Here is a 20,246-nt window from a genome sequence, read left to right on the forward strand (position 1 = left end):
TTTTTTATATATATATATATATATATATATATATATAGTTTTTCTTGTTTATAGATGAGGGATATCAAAGAGGAGATATTAGACTACTTACCTATTCCGAAAAGTGGTAGAAGGTCGGGCCTTTTTTGTCCATCCTTAGCAAGAAATCTTGAAGGTTTAAATTTTTCTGGTTCATCGTAATCGTTGGGATTCATGTGAGCTGCCCAGAAGTTATAAACTGTAACTGCTCCCTTGGGAATTCTGTATCCACCAATAGTTGTTTCCTCTAAATAATAAATATATATTTCTTCTTTAAATAATTGCAAATATCTGTTGCTTAATTTTAGAGAACATTCATACTTCGCGCCCACTGGGCAATGCAACATTTTTAATGCTAGAGTACGTATTGTTTCGCCAATAAATTATAATTCTTTGAATTTTAGTAACTGTCGCTGAAAATATGAATGACTGAAAGAAATTATAAATTAGATTTAAAAATTGCAAGTTTCTATTAATAATTATAGAATTTTATCTATTTTCTATATTCTTTTATTTCATCGATCGATTTAGTATTCTTTTATACAAAGATCTATTTATTATTTCTCGTGGCCTTAGCAACAGAAGAATAAGACAATATGAGAAATCATAGTTAAGGATGTAACTTCATTTATATATTTTAATGTTGTGAAGAGTGTTGTTTTTATCGTCTATTTGAAAGTATGCAAAAAAAATAGTTTTGTACGAAAGATGATCCTATGAAGAATAGATATTAAAATCATCAGTAGCCTTGGAATGGCTGCTAACTGTTTATTGGAATAATTTTGATGTTTAACTGAATGGCTGCTAGATTCTGAGTTAGTAATGAATGGTATTGTGCCTTTGAAATTATTTAATGCAATAATTATTTCCAAATAAAATATTTGTTTCAAACTTTATTCATTACTTTAAATTGTTTTCATTGATTTTATTATTATGATAGAGATGCAAAGCCTCATAAGTGATTATTAAGAATTTCTTTAACCAATGAAAATATTAATAGCTTAAATTTTAAATTCTCCCGCTACTTTTTAAAGCTAAATTGAACGACTTAATAATTTCTAAAGGTGATAAATCGTATTTTATGTTTTAAGGAAATTATTTCATTTTCTAAATGGGCCAGTTATAACCAAACTTAATGACAAAACGTAACAGTTTGCTTCTACCACTATTTGGGCTTTTGCCAACCTAACAGGGGCACCGCATAGCTTTTGCAATCTAGTATCGATTCTTTGTTATTGATGTAATCGAGTCTTGGTTAAATTACTACTTCATAAGTGAATTTGTCATCAAATAAATAAAAACTTACAGTGTGACTCTGATGCTTAATATTTACTTCTAGAAATTAATAAGATATATTTTTGAGAAGTTATAAGAATTTTGTGTAATAAAAAATGCAATTTTGTACTTGAACTTATTTACGCATCTTACATTAACAAGTGAGGCATTGTTTCTTGTGTATTTTTTCTCGCTTCATTGAATGAGACCAAACACGAATTCGTATAACTCATATTTCAAAAGTTGAAGTGGTTATTTTGATGTAATATTTTTGAATTATACATATTACGAAAAAAAACCTTATAACTTCAAAACTATTATTCCGATCAATTTGAACTTTATCTCATTCAGTTCTCCATGAAGAATTATATCGGAAAAGAGATCTTACTTGTACAGATAGTTCTTGGATAGCAATGTTAAAGTATATACAAAAGTACGTTTTAAAAAGTACTTTTATTACATATAAGCTTTTGCGATTTTTGAACTAATTTCTATTAACTTATGTATTTTTTTATTCGAATAAATACATAAGTAACTATGCATTACTTGTTTACACAGCAATATCAGAAGCCTAAGTAGTACAAATTAGCAATTTTAGTACATTGTACACTTATAACTTCTAAACTAATCGGTTTAGTTATAATTTATAATAGCAAAACAAAAAATATCTCGGGGAACTTATCTTTCCAAAGAAACACTTTAACTAATATTGTACGTGATAAGAAATGTGTCAATTTTTTTCTCCTTTTCTCAACCATCTTTATTTCAATAATGTTTGTTTAAATTCTTTTTTATTTAAATGAAAGAAAAAGCTTACAATTTTCAAGCCATGTAAGTCTGAAAATGTTATAATTTTTTTTATTTATTTTATCTTTTACCAACTGAAGGTAAAAGTTTTGCCTTAAGCTAGATTAGACGAACTCCGTTGGTTTGGCCATTGTAGTGTTTTGTACTACTTTTGAGTAATTTAAATTTTTGTTTTATTTAAGGGAATTATTTGATAAACATTACTACTGGAAATAAAAAAAAAATCAACCCTTTTTCATGGGTAATGTTAATTTTTAGTAAGATACATTCTTTACATTGAATTGCAAAATCTTAAAAGTTTTATTTAAGCAACCTAAAATGCGAAAACTAAAAAAAGAAAAATATCATAATATCGGAACATAAATAAAATAAGATTTTTTTGAAAAAAACGTTGGTACCTTACTACAGTCGAACCCCGCTATAGTGAACCGTCTGCGGACTCAGTAATGTGTCCACTATAACCGATGGTTCACTATATCCAAATTTTTTGAANTACTTGAAATAATTTGGAGATATGATTTCACACTTAATACAGTCGAACCCCGCTATAGTGAACCGTCTGCGGACTCAGTAATGTGTCCACTATAACCGATGGTTCACTATATCCAAATTTTTTGAAGAATATTTTTTGCATACGACAGTTTAATGATTGAAAATTGGCTTTGCAATTTTGCATAAGTTATTTAAAAAATTATTAACTAATTAACAGATAATAAAGCAAAAATTGATTGAAAAAGTAATTACGTCGCTAAATATTAGTTTTATTTTCACTTTTTATGAAAAAAATTTGTGATTTTTGATTGAACACAATTTGATTTTAAATTGAGTTCATCAATTTTCTTATCTACAATGTGCAAAGAATGCAAGATTTTTACATTTTGAACAAGATTTCGAACCATCTTAACAAAGCATCTTCTACGTTTTCTCTTTCAGCTCCACGCAGTTTTTTCGATGAAACCATGTTTTTGTCGTATGCCGCAAGAATTGCACTTCGATTTTTCCAAATGTTTGAAACTGTAGATTTTGACAAGGAAAATTCCTTACACAGTGTCGATTGATTGGTTCCATCATCAATACGCTTTACAATTTTAACTTTGTCCTCTATCGAAAACGCTTTTCTCTTTAGAGAATTTGCCATTTTCACTGCTTTTGAAATAAAAATCTTGTCTCAAATAGATAATGTAAGAATATGAAGAGAGCAGCTGTAGAATGAGTTAAATTGTTCCCCTTCTTGATTGTCAAGGGGTGATTTGTAAAGAATATGGTTTGAACAGATAAGAAAATTCCAAAAATTCAGCAGGTGGCCAAGTTAACTAGTTGTAGAGCAAGCTTGGGGAAAAGAGATAAAGCGAGGCTTGTCAGGGAGGGGGGAGTATAAGATAAATGATCTGTTTGACATTTATTACAGTATAGTTAAAAGTGATAAGCATAAAGGAGAGTAATATGACACATTTTATAGGAATGCATTCATTTTCAGTCCCAACACCTACAAGTTTAAAGATGGAGGACTGAAAAAGATATTTAAAGAAATGAAATTTGAGTCCACTATAACCGAGTTTCCAAGTTCTAAGCTGTTCACTATAAGCGTTAAAAATAACATTATTTAAATAGGAATACGGACGGGACCGCTAAAAAAGTTCACTACACCCGAGTGTTCACTATATCCCAGGTTCACTATAGCGGGGTTCGACTGTACTTTCTTCTTATAAGCAAATTTCCCTTTATTTAAATAGGGAAAGCCAAGCATTAATCGTCAAAAGAATAATTAATTATGATGTTAAGCTTCGAACTCTTTTACAGTGGTTTTTTTTTTAAATCTACAGACAACTCTTCATTTATACTTACTGCTGCATTCTAAACTGGCAAAGACAGTAAATATATCCGAAGTCCTCATCACCTCAGATAGGAATGCATTGGTATAGATCAATCTACTTTTATCTTCCATTTCTGGATTTCTGTCTGATCCCACCACTTCCAAAATCTCTCGATACACATTCTCTTGTTCTTCTGGATATTTCAAAGCAGCTTCAATAAAAATTCCAGCGAACATTGCCACAAAAAGAATACCATCGGCACAGATTTGCAGCAATGATCTCAATAGAACTTCGTCTGAAAAGGCATGCAGAGCAAATTAGATAAAATGAAATTACTTTCTGCAAACACAAAATCTCAATTAAAAAACTTTCTGCACGCGTCGTCACCTCATTTTAGTGAAATTAATTTGAAAATCACAGATTTTTTTTTTAAAAAATGTTTCATTTTTATGATTCATACCACAGGCGTGAAATTGGTAAAAAGCTGAAAAAAGTGTATGAAGGAAGCATTTACTACAGAATGTTATCAACGCTTTAACGAAAATATCGTTGTGAGATTTTATTTATTTAAATTGTTTGTTGAATCTCAATGCGTGACTTTTAAATCACCAGAATACTAACTCGATATTTAATTTCAAATTCACATGAATCTGAATGCGAATCTCTGATTTTAAAATCGCGTGAATACGATTCTCGATGTTTCATTTTTAAGTAAACTTAGCCCGAATCATAATAGTGGCTTTTAAATCGCGTGAATACGGAATGTAATATTTGATTTTTAAAAAAAAATCGTGAAATTACGAAGAAAAAAAAAGCCCGATTTTAAATAGCGTGATTTGGAATCACGATGTTTGATTTTAAATCATGTTAATATCATTTTAAATCGTGTTTGTATTCGTAGGAAAAAGCGTACGAATGAATCTTTTTTCTTCTCGGAAATTCGAAAAAAGACACATTTTCTTTGAAGTGCTTTTTTTTTCTTCATTTTTAGTAATGGTAAAAAAAATTGGCGTGTTGATGATGAATTCATGGCGTCTGCGTAGATAAGTTTGTTTTACTATATTAATACTCTAATGATCTAATTCTAATGTTTTTAAACTAGCCTTATTTTTTAATCATTATTGGTTTAAAAATTATTTTTAGTCCAGCTAATTATATATTGCCTGACGATTCATACCCTAACGAACATTAAGAATTTAGACTGCATCATTCTGTATTACATGGGGTCACAAATAAATAATAAAAAATTGAAAATAAATATTTAAAAAAATGAGAGCTTCTAAAGTAAATCATGGATTTCAGTGAAGGAACACATAAAAAATGTCATACAAAAATAAATATTTAAATGAATAGTTTGATTTATTCTAGGTTTAATTGCTGCTGGTGTTAGTCTGATAATAATTGTTATGTTGATTAAAAGGACACGAAAAAGCTACAACACATAGAGTAGAGTTCTTATAAAAAGAGATGAAGTCAAAATAGTGTTTTATGTTACTTACTGCGAGTACAAAATGAATTTAATTTTAAATTTCAATTATTCAATAAATTTACTATTATCTTCTCTTTGAAAACTTTATCGAGCACTTAATACTCATATTTAAAATGAGATATTATATTTATTGTTTTACATTAAACGTTGCTCTTATTGGAACTTTTTTTAATGTGAAATTGGAAGGTATTACCTGTAAAATACTTTGCAGTAGGATCCTGCCTACCCTCTCTCAACTTCTTTTCTTTGTAGAAAGCATCAATTGCATTCCGTATGTGATTTTCATTGTAGGTTGCTTTATGTCTATTGATAACCTTCGTTAATATACTTCTCATGACCACGTGACCTTTTTTACCTTCTTTAACATTCATGTGAAATGGGAAAAGAAAATACCTACGACCAAAAATATTAAAGTGTCGGTATTGAAGTAAATGGGTTAAGTCAGTTATTTTTTGAATCAGTAATTACGTAAAAAAAAAAACAATGTAATAAATACTGTAAGGAATTTTAGAAAATTTATAACTAATTTCATAGAAAAATACATTTGTCTAAGGTTAAAATCTATCTTAGTTAACACGCTTATTTTAAATGAGTTTGCATATAATGAGTATAAGATATTTTGAAAGCTTAAAACTAAAGACTCAAACCCATAAATAGAATCAGCTGTTCGCTGAAGGCGACTAGTAATTAGAATATACGTATCTCGATTATGTCATTCAATTATTTAAATAGAGCATTGAAACAAATAATAAGCCTTCCTGGAATACTATTTGATGTAACTAACCCTATCTTTAGTTAAGTGATGAGGAAACGGAAAAGGAAATTCTAACACATGATCCTCTGAGGATATTTTGTGTGAGCAGTGTCGGTGTGAGCCGGGATCAGAATTCGCATCAACCAGCTAAAGCTGGGATTCGAACCTGATACTCACCTCATTGAGAAACGAGCGCTCTATACACTTCAGCCGCCCCGAATCTCTAATAAATTAATTTTATATTTTATTTTATAACCGGCGTTGAGCAACCGATCCAATTCTGATTTTAGAATTATCTACGTTCAACTCCGTAGTCTTGTCATTTTGAATTTAATCCTGGAGAACTCCTGAATCAAGCATTGGGAGAAATTCGTTCAGGACTCATTGATGGAACTTGCTCGCATTTGCGTAACATATAAATCGAAAAACCCTCACGGTTAGCTCAATGCCAATGGAATTCAAAACTATGATCCATCTACAACTGAAGATATTTTATGTAAGCACTGTGGTCCGTGTGAAGGTGGAGCTGAATTCGTATCAACCAGCCAACGCTGGGATTCGAACCTGAGTAAAGAATCCAACTCCTCAAAATCCGTTGATGTCATTTTGCAATATACCAGGTTAATTGGAGGAGTTTTAAGTTATTATAATCAGTCGGAATTTTCTAGGCTTATTGCATTAAGTATGATTCATAGTTTCATTCAAAACTTATTTTAATAAATCTTCTTAAAGTTTAATAGCATGAGCCAAGTGAAGTAAAGATTTTACTAAAAAGAATTCAAATAAAGGGAAGTATAAAATAGTTTTGATCAAGAAATAAAGACTAAGTAACACTTAGCAGTAATTATTGATATTTACAACAGTACGAATACATTATTAACGTTTAATTTATGCGCGTATAGAAAACAATAAAATTAATTAAAGAAAGGCTAATGGTAACAAAAGAACAAGTAATAGTGTCTCTTAGAAAGTTTCTATATAAATATGTTTAGTAACAAAAAAGTTGTATTAAAATGGTTACTTAACGCTGCAGAAAGAAATGGAAACGACTATTGAATCTATGATCCAAATCAGTCGAAAGTATTTTTTTTAATGAACTATCGTTTCAACATTGATTCATTCAGTTGATTTTGAATCATTCTTATTTTAAGTCTATCCGGATGGATCAATCTGTCACTCGAATATGCAGTCATTCAAGGCAATTATTCGAATTTGTGATACAGTTTCTGATTTGAATTTCAGATTATTTGATTTTGATCCAATTCATGGACTCAAGTGCAATGATTAAAATTTTTTAATCAGTTTACTCGAGTCAACGATTCAATTCATTTGAAATAAATGGTTTGAATCACTTTATATAAACAAATCGCCAGATTCCAACAATCTTGATGATTCAAATCCTATCACTAACTGAGCATCAGTATTGAATCATCACCTATCGTTGTCACCACACCGAAACCACGAGTCTGCTGATGGCCAAAGTTGCAGATTCGTGATTTTGGCGTTGTTTTGGCAAAATAGGCATACTTAGCGAAATTTCCAATGAGAAGAAGATTAATGCTTGTCATGCACATCAAGTTCTTGAAGTAAGCTCTGTTGAACTCTACTAATTCCTGTTCTGTGACTCCATCATTACCAAACAGTGTTTGGCGCATGACTTTGGTGCATTTCGACAAGAGTATCTCAGCAATGTCTACGGGTTGGCCGTTTGTTCTTCTGAGATCAACGATGGTACTGCGAACAATATCATAAATAGGGCCCGACAGATGGTCTTTAACGGTCGTCATACCTCGTTCTCTAAACTGATTCAATAGAAACTTCCTGGCAGTCTTCCAGCCTTCTCCTCTCATATATACAACACCTGCAAGAAAAGATATTTCCTCCTTAACTATTAAAGAAAAGTTTGTCATTTTTTAATGTCGTTCCAAAAATAAATAATTGTTATACCAAAAATAATTGTAAATAAATAAATAAAAACAAAACAAAAAACTTCTTATACCTGAGATATGCCCCCAAATTGAAACGGTGAATAAATTGAAAAGTGTACGAAAAGCATTTTCGGAGCGTTGCGGAGGTAAAGGTCTGAATCAATTATGCTGTTAAATTAATATGAATAATAGATTAACATATTGCTTTCTGTTAATTACTTTTTTTTTCATTTTCTCTTAAGCAATCAGGCATATGCTATTAATATTTTTTTTATAAATGTTTAAAGTGACGTAATTCGAAAAATATAGATATTTTTTTCTTTATTTTTAGTATTGTGACTTGGTAACTTTTTTCGTTGAATAATTATGGCAAATTTCTGCAGTCGTTATAACAACTTAATAACGATTCATTTTGATTGAGAAAGGAATAATGCAGGTTTCTTTTCTAACATTTTCTCATCTGAAGTTTTTCTTTCCTTTTTTAAAATAAATTTTTTTCTTCACATTTTGTGTTTCGTTTAGGTGAAAAGTAATAGTATAAAAATAGTGGTAATATTAATGATTTTAAAATTGTTTTGAAGTTTTAATTCCATGTTCGGCTTTCTCTTTTGTTTTAATTAATGAATGAAAAATAATGTGCTCTTAAGAGAATTTTTTGTATTTTTTCTATAAATAATAATTAAAAAACACGAAGTCAATTTGAAAAATAAACACAATTTAATAAGGACTTGCCTTATTAAATATTAAACGAGCCAATCTATGAACAAAAATTTCTCACGCTCAAAAACATAAAGTACACATAAAAATAAAGTACGCAAAAATCATAATAATAAATCGCACGCAATGTTGCTGTGTTATTTTTTTTTAAAGTATCACAAACAGGTGAAATAGAAATACGTATATATTAGGGGGACTGGAAAGTAATGTCGTTTCAGTGCATTTGACATTTAAGATAAGATTTTATTTTTAATCGATAATGTGTTCACCCTCGTTATCTACAACCTTTCAATGACGGATCAAAAATGGATCGAAAAAAATGAATTGGTTTTTAAGACTAACGAATATTTTATGAGCCGAAACAACATTACTTTCCGGTCCCCCTCCCCATATATCAATATAATTTGCTTCAAACCTTGAGTGAAAGAATTAAATTTAAAGATTGTACTTACCCCCGTTTAAAAAACTGTAAAGAAGTTGAAAAGAATCTGGTCTTTCATAAAAGCAGTCCGTTTTGGTGATGTGAGCTTCTCTGACAGCTTTGACATTCCCGAAATGAATGAATAAACGCCCCGTGTAAGTGAAGCTGAAGACATCGCCGTATTTCTTTCCATATTCCATCAGTTGCAAATGGCAGGTATCATGTCTCAAAATAGGCCACAATCCAAGGTAAGGGAAACCATAAGGTCCGGGTGGTGTTCCTCTTGATTTGAAGTGGTAATACAGTAAGCTTAGGAGGACAACTGCTATGGCAATGTAGAACTCAGTTGTGATTTGGGACATACTCGTAGGGTTCTAATATGAGAGGAGAAATTATTACATAATATTCATGCGTCAGGTTTTTATCACAATAACATATATGGCAGTGATTTAATAATTGCTGAATTAGAAATATTCATGGTTTACTGGGTTATCTGACAATTCTTGACTGTTTTGAAGAATCACAAGGAGCACAAAATTTTGAAATTTTGGTAATTTTTCCTTCTTCATTTATGTAAGTGCCATCCTGTTCCACAATCTCTATGCAATCTAGAAGTGCCATCGTTCCGGAGTTTCACAATGTTTTCGAGTGTTCTACATGAGTTTTCTTGTCATCGAAAGAATTATATAGCACAGAGAAATTCCAAAAAAGAATATTTATTATGATGAATGATAGATTTTCAGTCTGAAGAGCATTGGGGCTGATGAATATATAGTATAGAACATTATAACTTTTGTTATTGTTCGAAATATGACTTCTTCTCATTCTTTTCTTATTAAACTCTCATTGTGAACACATTTTCTGTTTATTCTATCCGTCAATTATCCTGATTTATATAATTTTGTCACCTATCAAAAATCGGTATTCCAGACAGTCCAATATTATTTGTTTGTATGAAGTTTAAATAAAATAATATGAAGTTTAAATGGAATGGTGAATATCCGATGCTTCAAGTCTATGGGAAATTTTGATAGATTTTTTGAAGGAATGATCACAAAGAATGAAAAATTTGAACCCATAAAGAAGTCAATGGTATTTGCGATACATCAATTTTTAGTTTTAGGAAATAGATATTTCTCTATCAAATGAAAGAAATGCGGCATGAACTTTAAATAAATTGAGTTTTTTACACAAAAAAGAAATTTTTTTCTCATTTGTTTCATCAAAAATAAGTTTTACATATTATCATAAATATTGACCCCTTATTAAATTCAAATGATTGACTTAGCCCAAGCATTTTTAAGGAAGCCATTTTTTTTGATTAGTCATTTTAATTGATTTTTTTCTTGAATGAAAAGTGTAGTATTCTTAAAAGTATACACGTAGTCATATTGAAATCTTTTTTCAATTTGAAATAACAAAACTTAGGAGGCTCACTCAACTCAATCGCTTCTTTCTACATTTTCCACAAAAACGCAGAAGATTTTGTTTTACAATGATCGTAGCTTTATGCAAAGATTATTTTGTTTCTATGCAACAAATGACTTAGATTTAAAAAATAATCATCTGTACTTAAAAATAAAATGAACCTAAAGAATGCAGATTGTAGGACTCGATAAGAAAAAATAAATGAGAAGTCATTTTACTCGCTGACGAGACAATCAAATAGGGAAAGATTTTTATTAAGTTTCTTATTTTTTTAAAATAAAAATATCAGGCATATATCTCTCTCTCTTTCATACTCTTTTTGTTACTTTTGATTGAGTCTTAACACTGATCGAATATAAATTTTTTTTTATTCCATCGTACTCTATGTACATTTTTCAACAATCCTCCGTGATTTCTGAGTTTCATAGTTTTTGCGCTGCAAAATGTTAATTGGAACACCCAAAACATCGGCGGTCCTCACAATTTTTACTGTAGAGAGATTAAACTCTGTAGATTTACTATATCATCCATCTTACGTCTTTTAAATTTTTGAGGGGTTTCTTCTTTTAAGTTAAATGTTTAAAATTGAAAAATACTTTTTTGCGTTTTTGTAATGTATCACAATACCGATAGAAACGAAAAGATATAAAAATGAAAACCTGCCTCTAACTAGACCTGACATACTCAATTAAATTTTAATTTTATAAATGCATTACCATTAAAGCGTTATGGAATGAATCAAAATTCATTTTGAAGTTCATTACAAGTCCATAACAATGCATAATTGTAATAGATTGAGCAGGGAGCAATTTATTATATGGAAATGTGTAAATTGTTCTTAAAAACCGATAAAATACGTCGGTAACGAAGAACTGAAATATTGAGCGTGTAATCATAAATCAAGAACTCTAAAACAAATGTTTATAATGAAAATTCTTTTCTCGCGGGAACATAATGTTAACTGAACAATAAGTTGAACAGAAGCAGAGATGCCAACTTGCACCGGACAGCGAATAAATATTTTCGAGTGGTAATTTATTAATTGTGATTCTTGACTTAATAAATTCAATTTATTAGGTTTTTATCCACCACTATTTCTAAATAATTCGAAAGCTTATATCATTCGCCACTTTGTTATAGTTATGTCCATTTGACCGCGTCTGGCATGAAGCATTAATTGTTAAATTAATTAATCAAAATATACCTTTTGATATAATTAAAATTCTAAACTCATATTTAACCAAAAGAACCTTTCGGATTAAACTCAATGGCGAGCTATCAAATAAGAGGCTAATACGTGCCGGCGTACCTCATGGAAGCATCCATTGTATTTAATCTTTACTAGCGATTTCCCTATTAACTACAGTAACCATAATTATTTTATTGCTTTCTACGCTGATGACACAGCGATTGCCATGAGATCATTAAGACCAGATCAGGCAGTTAAAAATCTTAACGAACAAATGCCACCAATTGAACAATGGTGTCGCAACAATAAAATAGCGATTAATACTGATAAATCTCAACTAATGATTATAAGGAGGAAAAAAAGGCACCAAAAAAATAAACAGTGGCGTTATCCTTTTTAATGATAAAATCCCAATCACTAATAAGGCCACCTACCTAGGTGTAACCTTTAATGATAACCTTTGATAATGATAACCTTTGATGTAACCTTTTAATGTAACCTAATGATAACCTTTGTACGTGGAACCTCCACGTACAAAATATTATAAATAAAATCTATGCAGCATACAACTGCCTCAAACCTATTCTTAATGCTAATTCATCCCTCCCAATAGACCTAAAACGCTTGCTATACTTACAATGTCTAAGGCCCATCCTTACATATGCATGCCCCGCCTGGGGTAATATAATTAACAATACCCAGATAAATAAACTTGAAATAGTCCAAAATAAAATATTGAGACGCATCACTGGTGTGCCTCGCTATCTACCAATTATTAACAATAAAAATGACTTAAAAATAGACCCAACCATGAATTTTATAAACAGATTAAATGCTAGTTTTTATAGCAAGTCAAAAAACAAAGACCGAGGGGGTTTTGACGCCCTGCTAAATAAAGAACTAATTGTGGATATGAAGAACCACAACCCCATAACTGCATTCCTGCTCTCAGATTGCATACTGTCAAAGTACTACTATACATAGTGGCCCCCCTTTTTACATATATGGATGCTCGCAGAGAGAGGAAATGACTAGAAGGGTGATCCTCGACTCGCTACCTCACTTTTATATTGCCACTTATTTCGCATCGTAACTTTGTTTCTTCCACACATCTGTCATCTCAGTATATAACTCCCTTGAAGGAATTCTATACATCCCCCCTATATTTTAGGTCCTTTCACTATTAGTATAAACTGATTTGTGACTTCCGCCTCTGTGTTTTCGCTCGCCACTCTACCCATCTTCCCATTGTCAATATTACAGGCGCCCACGGGCTCAAGCTCATATGAAAGAGTCAATTGTCCGCTTCGCGGACGGGCACTCTGTAAGAAACACCAGTTCAGTTCAGTATAGTTAAGTCATGCTAAACCTTTTATAAAGTAAACAAAATTAGTGAATTATTTGCAAACTAGGAGGCTCTGCCACCTGCTCGCTAACGCTCGCCAACCCCCGAGAATTGCTACGCAATCCTATGTGGTTCACGCCGTGAAGCATGGCTCGCTGCGTTCGCTCGCCAATGAACACAATGTTCTAGCACAAAGACATAATATATTATCATCAAAGACATAGTATTTTATCATCAAAGACATAGTATTGTACTTATGTAGAAAAATTCTACCAATGTTCTTATTGGCTTTTAAAAAAGTATATTAGCTATTTAGATTGTACATGGTGAAAAAATCAAAACATTAGCTAAATAAGAAACATATTAGCAAAATAAATTATCAAATATTGCTTCACTAATATTCTGCATTTTAAAGCGTGAAAATTCAATGCATAAATAAACGCGAAATATAAAAAAATTCAATGCATTCAATACAAACACAAACACACGTTTTTTAGACGTTTAGGTAGATCCCAGTAGAAAAATATCAATTCAACAGCGGCCTTTTAAAGCATTCTCACTTCAATTAATTAATTAATTCCTAATTGAGTTTAAATTAAATATTGTCATGTTTTTAGTGCATGAATCTGAATTGAACAACCTGATAATGCTCACTCTGGTTATTGTTATCTGGTTGCTCACTACGTGCTCTTGCGCGCCGAATCCAATCAATTAAAAATGAAAACTGTTGCCAGCGCGAGAAAAGAAATATCATCGGTTTTATTGATACATACATACGTACGTATTAGCGTTTTATATAATAAGAAGATAGATTTTAGTTTGTAGTTATTTACCGCTTTTTAAAATTATTTTGGCATGTCTGGAGCAGTTGGCATCTCTGCAGAAGTCGAATAATTCATATCAAGAAACAAACTGTTCTATATCTTTGTTTTAATTATGCTAATTAGTTTACGAAGATTCAATATTAATTCTGAGCTATATTTTAGTTTTAGTGATGCTTTAAGGCAGGAGAAATATGCATTTTATTAAATCTGCGTTGTTCTTGTCTTTCCTTTTCTTATATTCATTTAACACATTTTATCAGTTTATATTAGACTTTTGAGACTTCAAATTCCTCATTGTATCTATAGAGAATTTAAATCAGACAAGACTACAATAGCATAACTGCTCCCTATGCTGGTGATACCGGGATAATAGTAAAATCCAAAAATCCAAACATAGCCCTCAGAAAACTACAAGAAAAAATACAAGACGTAGAAAAGTGGTGCCGCCTAGACTGGAAATTTCAAGTAAAAGACCAAAAATCACAACTTTTAATCATCCGAAATAAAGAGAAAAGAAAATACCACCACAGAACAAGTTAATTCTATTTAAAGAAACAATACCAATAGTTGACAAAGCCAAATACCGTGGACTCATCCTTAATAGCAAATTCAACTGGAATGATCACATCAAAAGCATAACCAGAAAAGCACAAGCAGCATGCAGAAAACTCCAGGTACTACTCTATCAATCCAACATGGCACTAAAACTCAAAAGATTGCTTTATTTATCCATGATCCGCCCCATTCTTACACATGCTTCACCAGTCTTGACAAATATAACACAAACTCAGCTAAATAAATTAATAGTCTGCCAGAATAAAATATTAAGAAGGATAACAAAAAAAACCAGATGGTTCGTAAGAAATAATACAATACACCATGACCTCAAAATAGATACAATAGACCAGGGATGGCGAACCAATGGCACGCGTGCCATTTATGGCACGTAACACAATATTCTGGGCACCCCACTGATCACAAAGTTCACTATGAAGCATATTAACAATTAAATTTTTAAAAAAATAAATAAAATATGCAATTATGAAAAAAAACATTTACAATTAATGCCAACAAAACAATAACCATAAAAAACAAGCTAACAATAAATAACTAGCAAAAAAAACAAAAATTGGCAGCCCTGCTTAAACTAGCATCTTACAACCTAATATAAGTTATTTGTCATTTAATCTGAAACAACAGAAGTCACACTAATATTACTTTAAGTTAAATTACGCGTATAACTGAGACATTGCAAAAAGATTTTTTTTTCGTAGTAAATAAAGAGTTTTGAGTTGATAGTATTTAGTATGATTATTTTCCCAATAATCACGAAGTCAAAATGATTTGATGGCACGTCTATGACCTCATTAAACAGTTTTTTGAAAAAAAATGGCACGATGCTGCATAAAGTTTCGCCACCCCTGCAATAGACAAACATAATAGCTAAATTAAATAACAAATTCTACGAAAAAGTCACCTCTTGCTCTACAGCAAATTTCAATGAAATTTTCAATGAATTGTATTTCTATTTGAAAATGTAACTGTGAAGACAAGAACATCAGACCAATTGCAGCATACTATTGCAGTGATGCATCATATTCCCGACATCAATAGCATATACATAACCTCATTTTCATCATATCTACTTGGCTAAAGTTAATACTTTTACAATATAATCTTATCACCCCACTGCACAGTCAGAACCTCAATGATTCAGATGAATACTCCTTTACTTCATTTGCATTCCACTACCTCATCGAAGCATCATAAAGATCAAGCTCAAGATGAATGGGAAACGGGCCTCAGGTGCCCAGATATTTTATACAGTTTAAGAGAATTTAAATGAATTATTTTTTCTAAATTTAATTTTCAGGTAGCGCTGAAATGTATATAAATCAAATCAAGAGTTAAATTAAATGAAATTTTAAGAAATCAAAGTTTTCATAAAATATGTATGCTTCAAATTTTTTTTTAAAAAAAATTCAGTTTAAAAAGAGTACCGACATAGGTACAAAGCTAGACTAAAATATATAAGCGATTAATATTATATATAAATGTGTAAATATATAAGTATCTTATAAGAAATCGTTCATTTACGAAGCAATCCGAAAGGAAATGCGATGATAGTTCAGATGATTGGAAAATGCTGTGCTCACCAAATTATTATACTCAACCTCAGAATAATGCAGGAGGCACTTTCACATTTTAAATAATTTTTTTAAATTTTTCAAGAAATATTGAGAGGATTATTTTGTAACTTTAGAGTTCAAGAGATTTCTCATACTTTGTAATAATAAGGTTTTTTAAAGCTGTCTGAGGAGCCGACAATAAATTACTAAAGAAAAATAATATTTGCCAGAAAATCAAGCTTGTATCGATTACTTTGGTTTTTATTTGAAATTACTGCACCATAAAATCTTGAGAGATATGGAATTTATTGATTTGGAATTTATTTATTATTATTATATTGACGCTAAATAATAATGCTTTTTTTTCGCTAATTTAGAAATATTCAGTAAAATTTAACGAAATTTTTGGAGCAATTTGAAATTAAATACAAAAATGTTGTTTTAAAATTGGAAAAAAGCTCGCTTCAGATAAGCTTTTAAAGGGATAGGAGCATTCAATGTGAGCATTTAAAGTAACTCTTTTGTACTGCGTAACAGCGAATAAAATTTTTTTTTTGTTTTTTTTTTTAAATTTTTATTTTTTATAATTAGTGAATTTTACTTGGCAACTAATAAAAAAAGTCTTACATGAATAACTTAAAAAGTTTCCAGTAATTTTCTATGTAGTTTTTGTAAAAAAAAGGCTCTTTAAAATGATCAAGGGTTTTCCGCAAATGTTATTTTTTATTATTGCAAATGACACTAACTTATAGGAAAGAACTATATCTGAAACACTAATGCATATGTGTATTGTTTAAAAACCGATTATTATTATTATTTGCGTTAGCAACAAGGAACTGAAATATCAAGTGACTGAGCAGCCATGAGCGCAAACGCGTAAATGTACTTGTTTAAAATTTCTGAATGAAATTTTTTCTTTTCACGCGTCGGTGACAAAAAGCTAAGAAATTGAGCAACAAGTTGGTCAGAAATGAAAGGTTAAAAGCGATTTATACATATAAACTTATGAACCGTGTCACATTTTTATTTTATGATAGAATTAACACAGGAGTATTTAATTACAATTATGATACTTTACAATTATCATCGAAAATTGACTAGATATGCTTTTTTTCAGTTTCTCTCACTATGTTTTTTTAATTTATATATTTGTAAATTACGAATTTAATAAATTAACGAACTTAAAACTGATGTCTTCAAATAGTGAAATTTATAATTGCGTAGCAGTTCTATGGATTATTTGTTTCAAACATAATTTCCAAGCATCATTGAAATGCATATAAATCAAATGAACGAAACGAAATGTATAGGAATAAATTATTTCACAACACGTACATATTTTTAGGACTTCATTTTAAAAAGAGTACTACTAGATTGAAACAAAAATAAGTATCCTATAGATGAGCGAAATAAACCGAAAGAAACTGAGAACGCTGTTTCTGGAGTTAGGTGAGCACAGCGCCGGTGTATCATTTGAAATTATAAGAGAAACATCTGCCTCCCATATATGAGTAAATAATTATTATCCATTTATCAGATTCAATTATATTATCTTATGACAAAAAAAAGTTTCATATTGTCTAATAAGAACAAGTGTGCTTACCTTAGACCATCAGACCTTGTATGTTCTATTTCATCCTACGCACTTCCCGATTTAGGGAGTAAAAGTAGACTGAATTAAAACAATTTATCAGTCCTTATAAATCATGACGTCAGTCAACCTTCAACGTCGATAATATATTTAATATTCCACTTTCTCTCTACCAGATCCTTGTATTCAATTTAGTTCATAAGTAACAGGACAATTTCAATATTTCTTGTGTTTTTTAAATATAATTTGAATCAATGGCCTAAAACAAGCGACTTTCGTTAGTCAATTTAATATTATTGCATTATCTAATATGATTTAATAATCTTTTAAATCTTACTATCGGATATTTTAAAATATGCATAGTTTGAATAGAATGATGCATATACTATTTAAATGGCTGATATCCATTGGTATTTATAAACAAATAAGAATGGAAAACTTTTACAAATTGTAAAGAATACTTCTGACTGAAACAAGGAATTAGAATAAATGTTAAGCCTACCTAAAAATTCGAATTGACCAAAACGGAAAAATTTTAAATCAGATTCATAAGCATAAAGTACCTGTAGTTGCTAACTAGAAAGAGTTATTATCCGTTAAGAAAATGAGAGTGTTTTTATGTCCTCTCACTTTTCAGCTTATTCAACTAAATCAGCAGGATAATTACAAATAAAGAATTGTCAGAGTCCTTAATAAATCAAGCTAAGATTAATAAAAAAACAGCTCAAAAAGATCAAATTAAAAAAAAAAAGCCAAAAGAAAAGAAAACAGACGATAATTTAAGAATATTTCGGTATTTGCACTTCAAGAAAAAGATCACAGACACCCACACATGTGCATATGACGTCAGCGCCAGCTGATCGTTTATAAGCAAAATTGCAGGCTAAAGCTGAGCTAAGTTTTTCCACATTAAGCTAGAATGTTAATTAACGTGAAGTTAATTCATTACAACGCCGTATCGTACATCGAATTTGTTGAAATTTACTCCCTTCTCGTCTATGTCTTTTATTTATTTTAGATTTATTATTTGTTTAGGTATTTTATTGTATTGTAACCGTGATATACTTTTGTTTTGTGTGCCCGGCAACTTTGATGCATAATTAGTTTGCTTATGTTTGACATGACTTCGTGCCTGTCTTTGTGTTGAGTAAGAAATATATAGTGAGAGAATTGAAATCTTTGTTGAAGAATCTTTGTGTAAGAATATAGAATGTGCCACTTAAGATAATTGATACTTGACGGGCTTGGCTTGCTCGAAATAGAACGGAAAGAACAGTTGCTAATGTATACAAATGCCACGTTTCAACAACCCATCAGGATCGAGGTACCCAGACTACGTCACTTGCAGGTATCCCATTTTCCAAACTTTTTCTCTTTTCAACCGCGTACGTATTAAAAGGTTTTTCTTAATATTATTTTCCAGAATTTTTATGATTTTTTAAAGATTAATTTATTGATAATTTTGGTCTAGCTAGCGATTTTAATATAAATATGAATATTGAAAAAGGAAAAGAATTTTGTAACGGTTTAAGAAACGTATATTGGCTGAAATTGAAGGCAGCCTATTGGACGACAACAGAACAAACAATGGACGCTGGTGTTTTCAATCGTTTATAAAAGGCGTATATGAAAGTCTATCCAGAAAGAAAAAAATCACCAATAGATATTCAGTGATCATAATAATGAGATCACAATTTTCTCTCCTTTGTAATTAATCGTCACTATATATATCTTAAATTTTATTCCGTTAATTGCACTTGTGTTGCTATGAATAAGAGGCAACATACGACCTGTGCATTCTAAGTGATGAGGGTCAGGGGGTGGGTTAAAAATCAAACATTTTTTTAAAAGAAAGCTCTAAAACCGAACCACTAAATTTATTTCACTGGCAATTTTGATGCATTTTATATACATTGGATTCATATAGATTAAATATAAGACAGAACGTATCTATTTTTTTTTTATTGTTCATGCATTCAGAAATAAATTCAAAATAACATGTTTTGAATAGTTAGAAGATACGTTTTAATGCAGTGGTTCCCAACATAGGCTTCCGTGGGATAGTTAAAGGTGTTCCGAGAACATTTGTTTCAACCAGTAACCTTTAATTACAGTTAGATCCAATCAAAAATAAATTACTTATCACATATTTCGGTTACCCTCATGAAACATACATACATACCTACATTACCCCAAAGTGGGTATAATTCTAAAATTAGCATATATTTCACTAATAAAAATGTTCTTAAATAAATGCATTTAAAAAAAAACAATTGCTAAAAAATAAATTTTTGCGTATTATTAAATTAAAGTGCTAATGCTATCAAAATTAATTTTCACTTTGGATGCAGTATATTTTGCCGAACTCTACACAATTTCCTCAGAAAGCTAAAAGAGTGAAACAATTTTCAGTTTATATGAAATATAAATGATGGTGTAAAAATTAATATCTACAGAGGTATAATTTAAAAGTTTTTAAGATTTATAGCAGACTTGTATTTTTACTGAATTGAGTCG

At 30.4% G+C, this 20,246-nt stretch overlaps 1 protein-coding gene across 1 annotated transcript in view; it reads right to left on the reverse strand.

Moving 5' to 3' along the window:
* Positions 1 to 17,870, reverse strand: part of LOC107438859 (cytochrome P450 2J1) — a 20,902-nt gene extending 3,032 nt beyond the window's left edge. Inside the window, exons 1-6 of the mRNA XM_016051259.3 lie at positions 17,742 to 17,870; positions 9,255 to 9,597; positions 7,685 to 8,018; positions 5,597 to 5,796; positions 3,946 to 4,209; positions 92 to 265 (exon numbers count right to left, since the gene is read on the reverse strand). Coding sequence (XP_015906745.2) covers positions 92 to 265; positions 3,946 to 4,209; positions 5,597 to 5,796; positions 7,685 to 8,018; positions 9,255 to 9,585 — 1,303 coding nt within the window. The 5' untranslated portion in view covers positions 9,586 to 9,597; positions 17,742 to 17,870. The remainder of the gene's footprint in view (positions 1 to 91; positions 266 to 3,945; positions 4,210 to 5,596; positions 5,797 to 7,684; positions 8,019 to 9,254; positions 9,598 to 17,741) is intronic.
* Positions 17,871 to 20,246: the final 2,376 nt, after the last annotated feature.

The sequence above is a fragment of the Parasteatoda tepidariorum genome, chromosome 4, assembly GCF_043381705.1.
Source record: "Parasteatoda tepidariorum isolate YZ-2023 chromosome 4, CAS_Ptep_4.0, whole genome shotgun sequence".
Classification (NCBI taxonomy): Eukaryota; Metazoa; Arthropoda; class Arachnida; order Araneae; family Theridiidae; genus Parasteatoda; species Parasteatoda tepidariorum.